Here is a 19534-nt window from a genome sequence, read left to right on the forward strand (position 1 = left end):
AGTGTTCATTTTAATATAAAAAATATTTTTTATATGTGTAAAACATATTTTTATTAACATCAATAAATAAATGGTAATTTTAGTTAAGGTTATTTTCTAACAATATTAATCAAGATGATAGAAATTATTTCTCAAGTTTTTTTGTAGTTTATACTATTAGAGTTGTATATTAGATTATGACTAATAATGATGTTTGTATAAGTTTTTTCATCTAATATTATTGATGGATTATTCTATAATAAATGTCAATCAGAACATTTTAAATTTAAATCCGTCATTTTGTTTATTTAATGATGATTAAAATTATTTATTTAGAAAAAAAAAAAAATTTAATGAATTTAAAATTTTTCTATTTAAACAAAACACTAAAAAAATAAATTCAAACTTAATATATTTAAACTTTCTGAAAATTATAAAATTGTGTATCATCACTATCCAAGCCCAAGTTAAAAGATAAAAAATGCTATGTGATTATATTTAATATTTTTTTTATTAAAATTTAAAAGTAAAAGATGTTAAAATTGTTTAATTTAAATGTGAAGTTACAAAATAAATAAGAATGAAAACATATAAAAAAGTCCATCATCTTTATAGATTAATATACTGTTACGGGTTATAGATGAAAAAAAAGTGTTGACTACATTTTTCATCATGGCCGGTGGCGTGGCGGCGGTGATTGTTCGGTGACGTCCTAGCTTTCAAAGGTTTGTTCTTTTACTCTTCTCATCTTTGAATAGTAAATTGAATCCAACTGTAGTCTTAGTAACCTGAATTGGATAATGCCACGGTTCTATATTCTGTTAGAACTTGGGGGAAGAGCGACCAAAATGGTGATTATTATTGTTAGATGAATTTTCTAGTATTGCATTGGGGTAAAGCTGCCTTGATGTGAGCGAAATCTTTCTTTGATTCAAAGAGAAATGATTAGGAAGGAAGCAATGAAATGTTTATAGGCTTGCTGACTAGGAGGTGTTTGTAGAAATGCCACTCAGGTATAATAGTTTGTTTATTTTTTTGACATTATTTCAGTTTATTTTCTCCGCTTGAGATCTTCCTTCCTTCATTTATTTTGTCATGTTTAGTTTTCAGTGTGTCACTTTGCAACTGATTTGATCTCTTTTTCTGTCTTACGCTTCTTTTCCAGCTTCTAAAATTTGGTGGGCATAAAAATCTTGTTAGGCTAGCACCTTTCTCTCCAAATCACTGATGGCTTTTTTATTTCAGAAATTTCAAGAGGTATCTCCTAATTTTTGTATGAAATATTACTACTTTTTGGTTGACTTTGCTAAATTATTTAAATTATGTGTTAATCTCACTGCCCTCGTCAAAGACATGCCGTCTTTAACGAAGAGTGACCAAAATTCATTCGGAGCAAAATATGTTCTTATGTTATGGTTAACTATGATATCTTATTCCATATGTGGAGCATCATGTGAAACCTATAACAACAATTTTGGTTTTAATTTGTCTCCAGGCTGTGAGAACCCTCACAAAAAATCCCATATTTTCTAGGGATCCTCAACAACTACAATTTGAAGCGGACATTAACTGTTTGTTTCTTTATACAAGGTTGGTCCTTTCTACTGTCTAAGTTTATTGATTAATTTTGACTGTGAAGTTTCATTCATTTGGTTTATATCATGGTAATATACACTTTTCTCTTTATGTTTGTATCATGGACGAGCTAATATATTTATAAACTAAGACTTAGAATTCCTACTCTCTTTATCATTCCACCGTTGTTTTCTTAGAGTCTTTCAGTCTACTATTACTGTTGATTGGATGAAAATGGGAGAAGAGAGATAGAAAGAGTCCACAATATATTTGTAATTTACTTAGAAAGAAGGGTTTGACAAAATAGACTGTGTTTGTGTCCCAACCTTATTAATAATCAAAGGTGGCTGAAGCCAGACAAATAGATTTGTTAATATTCAGTTCGGTTAGTAGTTTGGGTAAAAAATGGCTCTTATGAAGTTGGAAGTGAATGGAGATGGCTTTGAGTTTGAAAGTCAATGTCTCTAAACTGGAGCTGCCAAATCCAGCCGCATTCTCTATCATTAGGCTAGCCAATTTGAGACAGCTTAAGGTATTACTCTGACTTTCTAAGCTTCAATCATTGTATTCAAAGAAGGATCATCAATGCTACTTCTGATATAGATTATAGATAATCAACTGTCTCTGTTCTGATGAGAAATTCCATTGATATGCATTTGTTTGAATACGAAGATCCATGTAACCATTGGGCACCCCTTCAGTTATTGGTTTTATTGATTAATAAATATGATAACGATCGACTCTTTTGAGCAATTTCTTCTTATCATTATATAATACTATATAAAAAAATGGAATTGGCGTGTAATAAAAGTGAGAACCACGTTTTACATCTGCCTGTGAACAAGATTATCAAGACTGAAGTCACTGATCCTCATGAAGAGACCTGTAATATTGATGCTATTAAATATAATGAAACTACAAGAAGACGAGGAAGGGTAAGGTTTCCTCCAAAGCTTGTTAATAAAACAATAAAGAAACGCAAAGAAACATAGAAAAAAATGCATTAAGTTAACTTTAACGTTAAGATTTTAAATCTTCAATCGTAAGATCTCACGGGCAAAGTATTTTCTAATTCTGGTTTTATGGATTCAAATAATTTTGTTTCCAATTATTTTTTATTTTGTTTGTATATTATGCGATGTTTTTCCTTTTTAACATTTTGACATATTTTGCTCATGCAAAGACTTAAATATCCAGCTACAAACTGTTGGGGGAGAATGCTAATGAAGCAGACGCGGAAGAGATTATTAAAATGGCTAGTAAAGCCTCTTTTGTCGATCAACGGAGGCAAGTACAAGAAAATGTTCACTCTCAAATCAAAGCATTTTGCACATGCATGAACGAGATTCTTGTTTCAAAAGAAAAGATGGTGAATGGCCGCTTAGAATTATCTCAACAAGCAAACAGTCCACGTCTCCGTGGTGGGCATAGTTCTGCTAAAGGTATGTGTGACCCAACTAATAACATTCCCGGTGATTTGATCTTTGTTTTAAATTTTAATCTTCCCCTTATTTTACTTGTCATTTTGCAGTATTTTTGTCATTGCTCAGTCATTTCCTTTTCCTATTGATCCATGAAGGCATGGAGAAAAACCTTGTTGAGTTTTTTAATTCACATTTTCAAATTGCTATGAAATCTCTAATCATTGCGTGTTTATCATTTTTGTTATTGATGTGGGCAGCTGCCTCTAAACAAAGACCATTAAGCCAATCTGAAGTCTCTCAGAAGTTAAAGGATCAACTTGGTTATACACTTAATGTCAAACCTTCTCTAATACCTCACAAGGATTCTGGCAAAGGTCTATTTTTAGATGGTGCAGTTGATGTTGGTGCTGTACTAGCCTTTTATCCTGGTGTGATCTATTCCCCATCTTACTATAATCAAATTCCTGGATACCTTGATGAGCAGAACTCGTACTTGATTACAAGATATGACGGGACTGTCATTGATGCCCAACCTTGGGGTTGTGGCGGTGATGGACCAGAGCGATTCAACGGTAGAAAAATGTTAGAAAACAAACTAGTTAATGAAGGAGCTCATAAGGGTTCGGACAGAATGAGTAAACCTTTGGAAGGCTCCCAGATAGATGATGATGTAGTTGAGCGTAGAAATCCATTAGCCTTGGCTCATTTTGCTAACCACCCTCCGAAAGGGATTCTTCCTAATGTCATGATCTGCCCTTATGACTTTCCATTGACTGAAAAACACATGAGGATTTACATACCAAACATATTATTTGGAAATGAAGAAGTAAATCTGAAGAGATTTGGCAGCTCTTGGCTCAAATCTGTAGTTTCAAAAAACAGTGAATCAGATGTTCCTACCCTCAAAGCTGTTGTTCTGGTAGCAACTAGGACTCTTCAAGAAGAACTCCTTTTGAACTACAGGTTGAGCAACTCTAAGCAGTGGCCAGAATGGTATGCTCCAGTGGATGAAGAAGAGGACATGAATCTGAAAGATGAAAGTGGCCAATGATCAGACAGAACACCTTTCGATATCATCTCAGAATGATGCCCTAGGTTTAGGTTAAGTGTCTATCTTTGGTCACGCGTATTAGTCTTTAGGCTTAAATGCTTCCTTCGTACTCATGTTAAGAGGTGAATTTCTGTTTAGTATCCGGTTTTAAAAATGAAGACATTGGGTTCCTATTACGAAAAGTGTATAAATAAGGTCATGTCCGTTAAGTTAACAGCAACGGCGTTAAGTCCATGCTGATGTGGCCGTACTTTTTCTCTTCTCTCTTCTGCTTGTTCTCTCTCTTGTTCAACTTTTTCTTTGATGATTTGTTGAACTTGTTATTTCTTTGTAGACTTTATTCATATATTTTTCATAACATAGGGACCCAATGTCTTCATTTTTAAAATCGGATACTAAACAGAAATTCACCTCTTAACACGAGGACAAAGTAAGCATTTAAGCCTAGTCTTTATCATACAATGTTAGCATGTTATTTATATTTAACAATTTTAAAATAAAGGTTGGAAAAAAAAAATAATGTCAAATTTTAAAGAAGTGAAAAAATAACTAAAAAACTAAAACTATACTAATTTTCCCATTACGTAAAAGTCCTTGGAAATTTAGAAAATGTAAAATTACTATGACTAAATATTTTATATATATTTTTTTTAGAATTTATAGTTCTCTTTAAATTTGATGGATTCAGATAGTAGTTAAATAGTTTGTCACTTTGTGCCACGAACCAGTTTGTTGGAACTTGATCTTTATCTCATTTTTTAATATCGCAGAGAAAAGGAATTAATTATTATAAAAGTTAACTGTTTCTCTTAAAAATTCTTATTATAAATACCACAAAAAGAGTTCAATCGTTTTAATGTTTTGATGAAATATCGTGTACCTTTTCTGGAACGTATGTTTTAGAATTGTTTTTCAATGCATACACCTTGATAAGTTTAGATATTTTGTATATACTATGTTACTGATGGATACAACCAAATATAGGTAAGAATTAGGAATTTTGATTCTTTAGTAGTTTGTGTTGTGTATATGCTGTATCTTCAAAACATAAATTTGATATTTTAAAGTATATTCAATTTTATTTAGTATATTAAAATAAATGTATTTTGAAAATATAACACTAAAAATTCAAGAAGTAAATATGGATATGATAAACAGTGCCGATATAGATATTTAAATATTAGGTTAAATTTCTATTTTATTTCTAAATTATTTTAGAATATATTTTAATTTCAAATATATATATTTGTAGTCTTTGTTTTATAAAAGTCGTCCACATCATGTAAAGTTAAATGAGGTGTAAATTTAATGTAATAGTGAGTTTTAATTTTTATTATATCTTATAATCATATTTTTGTGCTTGGTAAAATATGATTTAGAGATGTTAAGATGAGTTTTATTAAGTGAATAAATATAATTTATTATGATATGGGTTGTAAAGTCAGAAAAATTCAATTTTTTTAGAATAAAGATTAAATTGAACTCAAAGATAATTATGTAGATTGATAATTCGATCATTTCAAATACTAAAATATTTTCAATAATGTTTGAATAATTTAAATGTTTATTTTATTTGTTTATTAAATTATATAGCTTGACATTTTAATTTTTAATTATTATCTTTATAATGATATTTAATAAAATAAATAAACATTCTAATTTGTATTGTTATAAAATAATAAATGGAGTTAACTTTTGTGTTATAATAAATATATAAAATAAATTAAAAAAATAAATAATCTGAATCAATTCATTATTGAATTGAGTTACAAAATTTTTTACTTAAAAAAAATAACTAACTCGTTTATAATTTAATGCAAAGTGTCAGTTTAACACCTTTAATATCTTTATTATGATGCATAATAATTTATTTTACATAAAATCATGTGTTATGTTTAATTGATAACATGTCTTAATATTAATATATAATAATACATTATAAATAAAGGATTATATTAGGTTGATTTTGTATTTAAATTTTTTATTTATGTAACTTATAAAATAAATATTTTGTTTCTAAATTGTCACACGTATACTAAAGAATGAGAAGTCAATATTGTTTAAAATAATATATTATTATTATTGAGTGTGGTAGTATATATATATATATATATATATATATATATATATATATATATATATATATATATTAACATACTTAATTTAGTTTTAACTTTATACCAAATTTGGATATTATTTTATTGATTTTTTCTTAAGAATTCATTTGACTTTGAGTATCTAAAATTTGTATATTTTTAAATTGAATCCCTAAAATTTTATTTTAATGTCAGTTAATGTCATGTTGTCTTCTATATATTGTCATTGCTTAAGCGTATATAAATAATGACATGTTATATTTTAAACTCTTGTAAATTTTTATATTTTAGTATTTATTAATTTTTTGCATAGAATATCCAAAAATTTAATACTTTTTAATGAAGAATTTATAATAATAATAATTCAATTATAAATACTTAAATTCAGAGGAACCTAAAGTTTAATTTTTTTATTTATTTTTCATCTAAAAACATATAATGCAAAAGAATAGTTATTTCAATACACTTGACAATACAATCAAACAACAGATATTTCATTAAAAAGTATAAAAAATCAAACCAATCAATGAGCACACTCTTTATTAAAAATTTAAATAAAAAGTAATGAAACTTTTTAAAAATATTGAAACTTAATTATAGCAATATAATATAATCAAATTATTTTCTAAATTATTATAATATTTATCTAAAAACCTGTCCCAGCTAATTATCCCTAAACCCTAAAATTCCTCTTGAAGATTGATACTTCGTTTTGTTTTTCTTCCGCCACTTCACCAGTGTCTCTGCGCTCTTTAAGGTATGTTCTTCACAGCTCTAAATACTCTTTTCCATTGTTGTTTACTTTCCAGTTTTCATATGCATTGCCCCAACCTCTACTATCGTCCATCCTTTTAACAAATTCTTCTATCACTAAAACCAATTTCACCGATTACGAAATTCATTTTATTTTTGTGTGTGAATATTCTTGCAAGAGGTAAAGCTGAATTTTTTGTTTTGTATTTTCTTTAGACGATCTCAAGTTTCTGAGATCCTATCTTCCCAGCCTGCTTGATCTTTTTTCCTATTCTACTTTGCATTGCTAAACAGGTGAAGGATGGAGATAAATTTGGGGAAACTTGCATTTGACGTTGATTTTCATCCGTCAGATAACCTTGTCGCCACGGGTCTAATTAACGGGGACCTTCATCTGTACGTTGCTTTGGATTAGAGCTGCAGCTTTCATAGCTAATACAGTTTTTTAATTATTTATACCTTTTTGGCATTTATGATAATTATTACATTGAATATGTGTGCTGCAGATACCGTTATAGCCCTGATAGTGTCCCTGTGAGGTATAGACTGTGAACCTTTTGTTTTTATACTTGTTTGATACTTGTAAACTCGCATACATGTTGACTTTATTTGTTTTCTGTGTGCCGTTTGCTGTTAGGAGATAGTTGTTGGTAATATGTAGTCCTCTGTTGCAATTATTAATTATTTTACTAATTATTCTTTCAGGCAATTGGAAGTTCATGCGCACACAGAGTCTTGCAGGGCTTCTCGATTCATCAATGGTGGACGTGGTAATGCACATTATTTTCGATATTGTGTATAACTTCTGATGATCTTACTTGCATGCGTTTGAGTTTAAAATGTTTATGGTCATGTTTCTCTTTTAGTGCTGTTGACGGGTTCTCCAGATTGCTCTATACTGGCTACGGATGTGGAGACCGGATCTACAATTACCCGTATTGATAATGCTCACGAGTGAGTAGATTTACTGCAGTTACTGATTTGTTGTGATTTGGGTAACGGGATAATCACTAGCATCCTCATTGCTTTAGAATTTTTATTTGGCTTTTGTTGTGATATAGGGCTGCAGTAAATAGATTGATAAACTTGACCGAGTCAACTGTTGCCTCAGGAGACGATGAGGGTTGTATAAAGGTACATTTTTGTTCTTATTTCAAATTCTCAGAATTTGTATTTTATTTGAATTCCAGATTATTTTGTGGTATGCATTAATAATATTTTACATAGATATTCAGCCATTTCTAAGATAGTGGATGGCAGCAATGGATTGATCTCTTGTTTTAAAATTTAACAATCTTTGCTGAGCTCTTAAATTGATAAACCTTAATTAGGTGTGCTCGACTAATTTTGAAAGCCCTATGCTCATAGCAAGCACAGAAAATACCAGGTCAATGATCACTACTAGCAAATCCGTTTGACTATAATCCCTTTCTTTCTGCAGCCACCCCCCAATAGCATTCATTATTTGAATATTGTATCATTGATTATTTTATTTTATACATGTATATTTTTAACTTTATGTTATTTTCAGTGCTATTCTGCTTAAAATCACCCTGTACTTTTCTGAAGATAGTTGCAATTTTGATCTTGTAGAGTTATGGGAAGGTCAGACTGTTGGTGCTTTCTCAACGTGTTTCATCTGCTCTTCTTTGTTGTAGGTTTGGGATACCAGAGAACGCTCTTGCTGCAATTCTTTTGATGCCCATGAAGATTACATTTCAGACATGACTTTTGCTTCTGATGCAATGAAACTGTTGACAACAAGGTAGTAAATTCATGTAGCTCACCTGCCCTAAAATATCAATGGATATAGTGTAAATTCTTATTTTCCATAAATTTCCTGTTTTTTTAGCGGAGACGGGACTCTGTCTGTTTGCAATCTTCGAAGAAATACAGTAAGTTGAATATCTGTATTTTCTGGTTCCTCTTAAAGCATATGTTCTCTCTACTTATTTCATGATTTTTAACCACCCATTCATGATTTATTGAAAGGTACAAACTCGATCCGAATTTTCTGAAGATGAGTTGCTGTCTGTTGTTTTAATGAAGGTATTAAAGTCAAAGTCCATGAATTTGCAGTGAATTCTTATGCTTTTATAGGAACTTTTTAAATATTTCTGGAAAAGCATTTTTGTTATTTCTATCTTCACTTTTATAATTTGGCCAATAGTTTAGGGACTAAAAACATATTTAACCCTTTTAAGTTTTATGAAAGGAACCTTTCTTTTGTTTTGTAATTTTCTTTTCTGTATGCATTTTAAAAGACGACACTAATAGTTTTGTATTTATTTAATATTGAAAGGCAAAAAAAAATGAAAAAATCAATGTAGTTATAAGAATATGATATTTTTTATTTTCAGGACTGTTTGCTGCAAAACCACTTCCTACAGAATCAGTGAGAGTGGACAGTGATCCACCACCAGATTGTAATGGATTGAGATGCAGTCTTGGAACTGAGTTTTGTACCATATGCTGCAATGGACAAGGATCCAAAACAATCGATTAAGCAAATAAATATTTAAAATTAATAATAATGGTATAATAATATTGTATACCTCTATTTTAAGAGAATTTATTGAACGTAATACGGTCATTTACATGAATTATGCTGCTCCAAAAGCAACAGACAAACAACCAGGTCTTACCAAAAAATTAATTTATCACTGAATGAATATTAGTATACACGAAAATAGAATAAAATGTAAGCTATGGTTTTACTCTTTAACAATGAATATATTCAAGGATTAAGATAAAAAAAATTGTATGACAATGAAAACTGTATAATGAAATTGAATTTGATGAATTATGAAATTGGGTGGTGTGGTTTGTAGGATGGACATGTCTCTATTGACAGCATAAGAAAACTGTATAATGAAATTTTTCTGACCAGACATTAGTCAGTGCAAGTTTCATGCACCAAACCATCTTATAAATTTGGAATCAAACATTGCCTTTTCTGGTAAAAGCTTTGTCTTCAACCTTTGCTTCCAGGCTTTTTGTGCTTTCCTATTCTAGCTAGCTTTTTTCAATTTCAAAAAGCACAATTCAAAGACAATATGAACTGGGGCACACCAAAAAACTAATACATCAAAAGAGGAACATTTCCATATTAGGCTTTACATTCATCATGTAGTACTTCAATTAATTTTGTACTATCCAACCATTTCTATCAGCTTAATTTTACAAATTCTTGCCAATGCAATTTGTTTTCACGAAACCTTCTATGATTTTCCATCTCATGCAAAAATGTATTTTGTTTTTTTAGTATATTTATCAAGAAAATCACTTGATCATCGAGCTTGTTTAAGTAATCAGAATTATTTGTGGAAGACCCCAACCTATGATATTAAAAATTATTGATTCGGTGGATTATTGTCCAAAAACAGTAATCGTGTTATTTTTTTGTAGGCTAGTTTATGTTTTTATTCCAGTTTCTGTTTTTATCCCTTTCTCTTTGGAACTCTATAAATAGAGTTTTTCCATTCACAAACTGTTGTAATTTTTACACACATTCAAGCAATAATATCAGATATACATTTTCTCTAAAGCAAATCAGGAACTCTTTCACTAACCTCTTAACCGTTCTTTTCTTCTCCTTCTCTTCGGTTTTCTTTCCTCTTTCATCTCCGGTGAAGACAACCTTTTGCTCCGACGCAGGATCTCCATGGAAGCCCTCGAACTTTTCTTTTCTCTCACTCGAGCCTTTCTGTCTTATCACCCACTTACCATCTGATCTAAAGGAGGCTTATAGTGAAAGTTAAGTTTCGTGTTTTGGGTTCAAAGGCTGCGTTTTGGATTAAAGGCCATTGGGCCTATTCTTTTCAGTGCGGCAAGTTTTCTTTATGGTATAAAGAGCATAAACCATACCCACTTTACTTCCGCTGCCCAGGTTCTGTTCTTTGATGATTCTTGCTTCCTTCTACCATGGATATCACAGACCAGTCTACCAACCTCGCCAGCCCTTTCTACTTACACCCTGGGGAGAATCCAGAATTAACCCTCATCTCTCAAGTCCTGGGTGAGACTAATTACTCTTATTGGAGCAGAAGCATGAGAAGAGCACTCCTATCCAAAAACAAGATCAACTTTATTGATGGGTCTATCAAGAAACCCAAGAAAAATGAAGCTTTGTTTGATGCATGGGAAAGATGCAACATGATGGTACTCATGGATTATAAAAACACTTTCTCTAGAAATTGCAAAAAGTGTAATATATGTTGAAGAAGCCAAAGAATTGTTGGATGAGCTAAGGAGAGATTTTCTAAAGGTGACTATTTTAAAATCTCTGACCTTCTCCAAGACATTCATTCAATCAAACAAGGGGAAAGAACTGTTAATCAATTCTTTACTGACTTAAAAATCCTCTGGGAAGAATTGGAATCTCTTAGGCCCATACCCAACTGTACCTGTGAAATCCCTTGCAGCTGTGAACTCTCAAGAACTTCTCTGAAATACAGAGAAGTAGAGCATGTTATATGCTTTTTAAAAGGGTTAAATGACACCTATAATACTGTCCTGACCCAGATTCTATTGATGGAACCCCTGTCAAACATCAATCGTGTTTTCTCTCTCGTTATGCAACAAGAGAGACAAGAAAGGTCTGAATCTGGCACTGCAAGCCATAATCACTCTACTGAAACCAGTAGAGTCCTAGCCAATGTTGCTAACAGGAACAACAATTGGAAAGCAGACCAGACCTGGAAAAATCAAGGTCGTGGTGTTGGGTCACATGGTCTGGGAAGAGGCAGAGGAAAGAATCCTAATTATGGAAAACAGTGTTCTTACTGCAACAAGATGAATCACATTGTGGATGAGTGCTACTCCAAGCACGATTTTCCACCTTGGTACAAAAAGAATGATAGCAATCAAGAGAAAAGAAGTGACTGAAACTCTACTAATGTCTGCCAAGGCAGTTCTGGACCAGAAAATACCCATCAGGGAGACACCAGCACTACTTTCAACAAACTCACCTCAGAGCAAATTGAAAAACTTCTCAAAATGATTGAGAAAGCTGATGAGCCTACACATAAGATCAATCAGATGCAGAGGAATGACAAGGAGGACAAACCAGGTACTCTTTCTTGGATTATTGACACTGGGGCCACTGATCATGTGACCCATGAGAAAGGGAATTTTGTCACCTTCTATAAGATTAAGCCCATTACTGTTAAATTGCCTAATAACTCTGTTATTACTGCCAAACATGCAGGAACTATTCAATTTTCTAGAGACTTTGTGATTTTTAATGTGCTTTATATCCCTGATTTCTCTTTCAATTTAATCTATGTTCAAAGTCTTATAAGAGACTTGAATTGTAGCCTAATTTTTTCTTCTGATGTTTGCTAGATAAGGGAGAACTCTACATTGAAGATGATTGGGTGTGCTAACTCTTACAAGGGTCTCTACTACCTACAAACATATTGATGTAAATCTATGGCACTATAGATTAGGCCATCCTGGACACAAGGTTGTCAAACAGATTTGTGAACATTTTCCCTATGTACAAATGAATGCTAATACTGTTTGTGATGTTTGCCACTATGCTAAGCAACATAAATCGCCTTTTCCTATAAGTAATTCCTTATCTGCGGAATGTTTTGAAATGATTCACTGTGATATATGGGGTCCTCTTTTTGTTTCTTCTATTCATGGACATAAATATTTTCTTACTATTGTTGATGATTATAGTCGACCTACATGGATATTTTTTATGAACAATATGGGCCAAACTAGAGGCTTATTACAAAATTTTATTGTTAAGATTAAGAATCAGTTTGGTAAAATAATTAAGACTGTTAGAACTGAACCCGAGTTCAACTGTGTCAACTTATATGACTTGCATGGTACTAGCCATCAAAGCCTGATTATTCAAACCTTTGTTATTGTAATAAAACTAGTATTTAAAGGATGCATTTTATTTATTTTTTGACGAAAATTCATTGACAATGACAAACAAAAAAGGTTCCTTTCCTGACACATACACCCTGTTTAGATCCTTGTCCATTGCAGCATATTGTACAAAACTGAGTTCCAAAACTGCATTTCAATCCATTGCAATCTGGCGGTGGATCACTCTCCACTCTTACTGATTCTGTAGGAAATGAAAAGGCTCGTCTTTTACTAACATTCTGAAAGAGAGAAGAAGAAGAATGACAAAAGAGAGAAGAGAAGAAGAAGAAGAAGAAGAATCACCTTGTTGGGAAACACAAAGTTCAGCTGAGAAAAGGATCCCAGCAAAACAGAAGCTCAACCAAAAAAGAGACATTGCAGTGTAGTGTTGTGAGTCACGGAAGAAGTTGAACAAGTGAGGTTTATGAAATGCAGTTTTATGTTACCAGTTTTATGGCTTTTTAAAGTGAATTATTTTATGAAAATGTGGTAATTTTTGACCGAACAGAAAAATCGTGTAATTATGCAATGGTGCTCTGAAAGTATATGTTACCAGTTTTGTGGTAAACAAAGTAAAAAGTTGCTTTATTTCCTTTTTCTATTTTTATTTAAGTACCAACGAAAGAAGAATTCACTTTGCTCGGTGTGGGCTCACCTTACTGCCATTACCGCATTCTCTCATTCGTAGTTTTTAGGAAGAGATTCTGGAATAACTATGTTTGTGTTTAACTTTTACTATTTAATTTGATTAAGAAAAATAAAATCATACAAAAGAGAAAAATTCGGATTTTATTTTTATTAATATTATTATAATAATTTTTTCATTATTAATATTATTATCATTACTGTTATTAATAATAATAATAATAATAAAGTGAGGTCATTATTTTAATAAAGTTTTGTGTTCTTTTTGTCTCAGTTTGCTAAAATTGAAAGGTACTTTATGCCAAAAACCTAAACAACGCACAGAGATCTATTCCATTTTTACAACGAAAACTCTAAGTTGTCCCTTTCCATCTCACACAACTCTGTAATGGCTTTTTTGTGGTTCTATATTGCTGTTTTGTCTGGGACTATTTTTTCAGCTCAATTCTCTGTTTTCGAGCAAGGTGATGTTCGTCTTCATCTCTTATCTCTTATAACAGTAGGGTTTCCCTCTGCTCAATCACAATAACTTTTAAAATCTTACTCGTCGTCTTCCTCCTTAACAGCGTATTCAGCCGGTGAGAGACGAATGGAGGACGATAAAGTGACAGATTTACCTGGACAACCAGTAGTAAACTTCAATCACTATGCTGGTTACGTGAAGTTAAGACGAGAAGAAAAGAAAGCACTATTTTACTGGTTCTTCGAAGCTCAAGAGGCTTCATCGCATAAACCTCTCGTGCTTTGGCTAACTGGAGGTATGTCTTGACCAATCTTTCATTCATTTTAAGTTATACAATTTCTTTTATCTTAATATTTTAGTGTGTTTCTTGTTAAGAGCAAAACTTATCGTTAATGATAAATTAATCTTTTTGTAGGACCTGGTTGTTCGTCTGTTGCTTTTGGAGCAGCACAAGAGATTGGTCCATTTCGTGTAGACGACCATCAGCGTATTACCTTCAACAAATTCTCCTGGAACAGAGGTATACAAAATTATTTTACGATTGTTTTAAATTTTAAATATTTATTTGCTTAACTGATTGTTTTGGACTCTGTTGTTTCAATTTTACAGTTGCCAATATCATATTCTTGGAATCACCGATTAGTGTGGGTTTTTCTTACACTAATAATTCCGATGACTTAAGCAAGCTCGGTGATCAAGTGGTTGCTCTTGATAACTATGCCTTCTTGCTTGGTTGGTTTAAGAGATTTCCAAGATTCAAATCCCATGAATTTTATATCGTAGGAGAGAGCTATGGAGGTACTTTCTGATATCTATATTTAATCAATAATTTACTAACTACTTTTATTGAAGAAATCTTTTACATGTGTTTGAAATAACAGGACATTATGCTCCACAGTTGGCTGAGGTTATACATGAAGGGAACAAAAATGGCCCTTACATAAATCTTAAGGGATTCATGGTAATTTACGAAACAATGTTGTACGGTTTAAACTGATATACTCAAAAAATGAAATACCTTTTTCATTAAATTTAACGATGAATTTGGTGCGACATAAAATACAGATGGGAAACCCTGTGATTAACGATGTGACAGACTTGAAAGGCATATTTGATTTTGCTTTCTATCATGCCATAATTTCAAAGCAAGTATATGATGGCATAAGAGAGAAATGTGATTTCATGACAAAAAACAATACAAAGGAATGTAGTTGGATCGTGGCCAAATTCGTAAAGGCCTATTCTGACATAGATGTATTTAGTATTTACTCTCCTGTCTGTCTGTTGGACTATGAAAGACCAGTTTCAAGTATGTTTGATGGTATCCCGTATGCTGTCTCAGAATTTGTAAGTATAATTTGTCTGATTTAAAACTCACTATTTTGTTAATTAATAATACACCTGTATTAAATAATGGAAAAAAATAAATTATTTTGTGATGCATTTTAGGACCTCCGGAATATGATTCCGACAATGGCTTACGATCCATGTAAAGCTAACGACGTGGAGAAGTATTTCAACAGGAAGGATGTCCAGAAGGCCATTCATGCATACCTCCCTGACATGTTTGATCCCTACACGATATGCAGGTACTGATTTTCATGTATAATATATGTATTTAACTGTTTATTTTTAACTGATTAAATTAACACAGTAATATTTATTTTGTGATGAAGCACTAAAATTAAAAAATGGAATGATTCGCCAAGCACAGTTCTTCCAGTGATTCAGAAACTACTACATGCTGGTTTACGCATTTGGATGTACAGGTATATATACTTATAATTACTTGCATATATAGTATATTTGAAGAAGTTTGACGATGATATTGATAGAGATCTTTTACATTACCGATCGTCTCTACTTTAGGACGATCGTAGTGAGAAGACAACTGAACCTGTCGATCGGTGACCGATCGTCCGAGAATAGAGCCGATTAGTAGTGACGATCGGTAAGGACGATCGGTAATGTAAAAGATCTCAATCATACAGCCGATCGTCCGAGAGTAGAGCCAATCAGTGGTGACGATCGATAAGGACGATCGGTAATGTATGATGACGATGGGTAATGTAAAAGATCTCTATCAGATATTTTAACATAGATATAAATAAATGCAGTGGAGACAGTGATGGTAGAGTTCCATGGTTATCAACGAGATACAGTTTGGAAGAGCTGAAAGTGAATGTGACAAGAGAATGGAGAGCTTGGTTTGAAGGAAGAGAAGTTGGAGGATGGGTAGAGGAGTACGAGGGTGGTCTCACTTTTGCCTCCATTAGAGGTGCTGGTCATCAAGCTCCGATTTATAAACCACGAGAAGCTCTTTCTCTCTTCTACCATTTCCTTTCTGCTCAATCGCTTCCTTCTTCTACCTTCTGATTCGTTCCATTTGTAAATTGTCATCTTTTTACATTTATTCACATCCAAGAGAAATTGTCATTTTACAGAATATATATGTTTTTTACATGTCTCAGTCTATTATTAGAAAGTTAATAATCAATAGTTACTGCTATAATTAAAATATAATACATATATGAAATGAAACAAGAATATGAAAGGGAAAGGAGAATTATTTTATGAAAGAAAAAAAAAATCGAATATTTTTAAATGGTTAGTTTATTAAATTTGAAGTTTTAATGATTTAAAAATTGAGTTTGAAATGTGTGGATTGAAAGTTTAATAATTTAAAAATCGTAACTTACAAATAAATAATAAAATGTCAATAACTTTAAGACAATTAATTAAACTCTTATTTTTTTTATGATAAACTGTGAATAATTAAACAATTACACGCTGTTTAAACTAATTTTTTGTAGTGAGTTTTCGACATTTCAGAAGCAATTTTTTAAAACAAGATTTCGTTTTAATGTTTTGAGTTAAATAATTAAATATTAATGTTATTGCAGAAATTTAATTACAGGCTCTTGCTTTGGGTCTCATCATGCAAATTCAAAAGCATTAATTTCTGAAAATACTAAAGAAAAATTAAGTATCATGCATTTAGAAAACCATGAAAAAAGTGATTCATCTTTCAAAATATCAGCCTTTCCACATTTCACAGTTTTACTGGATTCATCTTTTATAACAATTAATTTGGCAGTGGTTTGGCAGCCATCATTAAATAATTAATTAATGTTTTCATTAATTAATTAAATTTTTTCATTAATTAATTAAATGTTTTCATTAATTATAGTTAAATGTTTTCATTAATTAATTAAATGTTTTCATTAATTAATTAAATGTTTTCATTAATTAATTAATAATGCATTTCTAAACAGGGTGTATGTGTTAGTAAAGGAACCTTTTTTGTTTGTACATGTCAATGAATTTTCGTGAAAAAAATAAATAAAATGCATGCTTTAAATAGTAGTTTTATTACAATAATAACAAATAATTTATAGGAGTTTGAATAATTATGAAGTAAATATAATTTTAATTATGATCTACCAAGTATTAATTTTAAGTTTCTACAAATTAATTTTTAAAAGATGAATCCAACAAAACTGTGAAATGTCAAAAGTCTTATATTTTAAAATTAGAGCTTCCGAATTCTCCAATAACGATGATAGTTTAAAACTATTTCTCACTAAATAAGCGAGTAAAATAATTGATTTGACCTATATGAAATAGATAACAACGGTTCATAAATAATTAATTTGATCCAATAAAATTAATAAGAAATTCATAAATAATAATAACAACAATAATAATTTTAATGTTTATATTTAATTAGTAATTAATATTTAAAAAAATTATTGCAATAAATTATAAAATAAATCAATAACTAGAGCTGTCAAAACGGGTCATCCGGCCCGACCCGACTCGATCCACCACGGGTTGGTCACTTAGTGAGTCAACCTAACCCAGCTCATTTATTAACGAGCCAGAAAAATTCAAACCCGGCTCGACCCACCAAGGGTTGGTGGATAAATGAGTTGGCTCACTAGCTCACTTAATTACATTTTTTTTAATAAAAAAAATTATAAACTTTTTATAATTCAAATTTAAACAAATTTCACTCTCAAATTTCACTCCCAACATGGATATTTAATTAATTTTGAAAATAAGAAACTTAAAAAAAATTCAAGCAAAAACAAAATAATAAATATTTTTTTATAAAATTAAAATTAAATTTTAATAAAATAAAATTAGGTAGGTGGGTTGGTGGGCCATCCCGGTCCACCACAGATTCAACCTGCATGAGCAGGGTTTAAATGAGCCGGGTTTAAATCTGACCCGCATAAAAAAATATAATTTTTTCAAACCCAATCCGACTCAAACCTGTGGTGGACCGGATTGACCCGCGGGTTGTGACTCATTTTGAAAGCTCTAATAATAACATTAATTGTATCAATTAAAATTAATATTTAATAATTTAACTTAAAACGTTAAAACACAATCTAATCTTGTTTTAAAATATTGTTTTTTGAAATGTTGAAAACTCACTAAGAAAAATAAGTTTTTACAGCGTTTAACTATTCACCGTGTATCAAAACCCGATAGAAAATATTATGTAAGTTACGATTTTGTAATTAAACAGTAAGTTTTTATAGCGTTTAATTATAGAGTTTAATTAATTGCTATAAAATTATTAACATTTTATTATTTATTACGATTTCAAATCATTATTTAAATTTATATTGTTAGAATAAAATATTTATTAAGGAGTGACATATATTGAATTATTAAGGAGTGGATTTCTCATTTCAGTATATTTTTTATTCGTTTCCTTATTTAATAGTATTAAATTACTTTTTTTTTGTGGAAAATTGATCACAGCCTTACTTACTAAGGAGACATTTCCAGTTCTTTCCATGAAAATTTTTCACTCAGAAAAAGATTTCCTACCCTTCAGATTTGGAAAAGAAAAATTTATATCTCAATATTTGAAAAACTTTAGTACAAAACTTTAATCATATAAAAACAAAACTTTAATCATATAAAAATGTTTGTGTGTTTTCCTTTGCTGTGTGCTTTTCCTTCTCTTCTATGCCACTATAGTCACTACCTTTTTTATTTTTTCTCTCTCAAGGTTAACCTTTTCTCGTGTTCAAATTTATAAAGAGGCTAGAAAATTAAGAAAAATTAAATAAAACATTTGAGATGAAGAGAGAGAAGAATAAAATAAAATAGGTTGGATGTAAGAAATCTTTTTTCCAAATTTTTTATGTGAAAATCTTTTTATGAAGAAAATTTCAAATTTATTATGACAAAAAATATTTATGAATCGGAATTTTGAAATAAAGTCTTTAATAAAAAAGAAAAAAACTAAAAAAATATTTATTAAGATTAAAATAAATTAAAAAGTTGGAAATACAATATCAAATGTTGGAAGTATAGGATGAAATATCTTATTCAGAAAGAAAATTTACTTAGTATTAAGATATTATAAAGATTATTGAAGATAATACAACTTAATATAATTTTTTATGACAGACTTTTAGGTTAAAGTTGATTAAGTTATTTTTAATTTTACTTAGTAATATTATCAAGGTTATTGTTAACTAATATTACTTAGTGTTCATTTTAATATAAAAAATATTTTTTATATGTGTAAAACATATTTTTTATTAACATCAATAAATAAATGGTAATTTTAGTTAAGGTTATTTTCTAACAATATTAATCAAGATGATAGAAATTATTTCTCAAGTTTTTTTGT

The 19534-nt window shown here is 30.5% G+C and overlaps 3 protein-coding genes across 9 annotated transcripts; all 3 read left to right on the forward strand.

Annotated features, from left to right (window-relative positions):
* Positions 1 to 554: 554 nt before the first annotated feature.
* On the forward strand, positions 555 to 4687 carry LOC148201893 (uncharacterized). 4 transcript variants are annotated; one of them, XM_088108417.1, is made up of 6 exons: positions 605 to 704; positions 805 to 992; positions 1145 to 1236; positions 1475 to 1569; positions 2752 to 2996; positions 3236 to 4687. In XM_088108417.1, the coding sequence occupies exons 3-6, from the start codon at positions 1207 to 1209 to the stop codon at positions 4027 to 4029; spliced, it is 1164 nt and encodes a 387-aa protein (XP_087964543.1). In that variant the 5' UTR covers positions 605 to 704; positions 805 to 992; positions 1145 to 1206; the 3' UTR covers positions 4030 to 4687. The 4 variants fall into 4 exon arrangements, with proteins under 4 accessions (XP_087964542.1, XP_087964543.1, XP_087964544.1 ...); XM_088108418.1 differs by having other exon boundaries at positions 628 to 704; positions 861 to 992; XM_088108416.1 differs by lacking the exon at positions 805 to 992 and having other exon boundaries at positions 555 to 704.
* A 2039-nt stretch (positions 4688 to 6726) lies between these two features.
* On the forward strand, positions 6727 to 9430 carry LOC148201894 (WD repeat-containing protein 55-like). Of its 2 annotated transcripts, none has more exons than XM_088108648.1 (10): positions 6727 to 6882; positions 7173 to 7274; positions 7385 to 7417; positions 7584 to 7648; positions 7745 to 7832; positions 7940 to 8012; positions 8537 to 8643; positions 8731 to 8773; positions 8871 to 8927; positions 9239 to 9430. In XM_088108648.1, exons 2-10 carry the CDS (start codon positions 7180 to 7182, stop codon positions 9275 to 9277), a joined length of 600 nt encoding a protein of 199 aa, XP_087964774.1. In that variant the 5' UTR covers positions 6727 to 6882; positions 7173 to 7179; the 3' UTR covers positions 9278 to 9430. The 2 variants fall into 2 exon arrangements, with proteins under 2 accessions (XP_087964774.1, XP_087964775.1); XM_088108649.1 differs by lacking the exon at positions 6727 to 6882 and adding an exon at positions 6906 to 7059.
* Positions 9431 to 13059: 3629 nt separating this feature from the next.
* LOC148201895 (serine carboxypeptidase-like 35) lies at positions 13060 to 16338 on the forward strand. Of its 3 annotated transcripts, none has more exons than XM_088108498.1 (9): positions 13060 to 13182; positions 13979 to 14170; positions 14291 to 14395; positions 14485 to 14673; positions 14757 to 14836; positions 14941 to 15222; positions 15325 to 15464; positions 15552 to 15644; positions 15993 to 16338. In XM_088108498.1, exons 2-9 carry the CDS (start codon positions 14002 to 14004, stop codon positions 16249 to 16251), a joined length of 1317 nt encoding a protein of 438 aa, XP_087964624.1. In that variant the 5' UTR covers positions 13060 to 13182; positions 13979 to 14001; the 3' UTR covers positions 16252 to 16338. The 3 variants fall into 3 exon arrangements, with proteins under 3 accessions (XP_087964624.1, XP_087964623.1, XP_087964622.1); XM_088108497.1 differs by lacking the exon at positions 13060 to 13182 and adding an exon at positions 13709 to 13876 and having other exon boundaries at positions 14485 to 14607; XM_088108496.1 differs by lacking the exon at positions 13060 to 13182 and adding an exon at positions 13710 to 13876.
* The last annotated feature ends 3196 nt before the right edge of the window (positions 16339 to 19534 follow it).

The sequence above is a fragment of the Vigna umbellata genome, chromosome 3 (assembly GCF_029865625.1).
Source record: "Vigna umbellata cultivar VRB3 chromosome 3, Vumbellata_1.0, whole genome shotgun sequence".
Lineage (NCBI taxonomy): Eukaryota > Viridiplantae > Streptophyta > Magnoliopsida > Fabales > Fabaceae > Vigna > Vigna umbellata.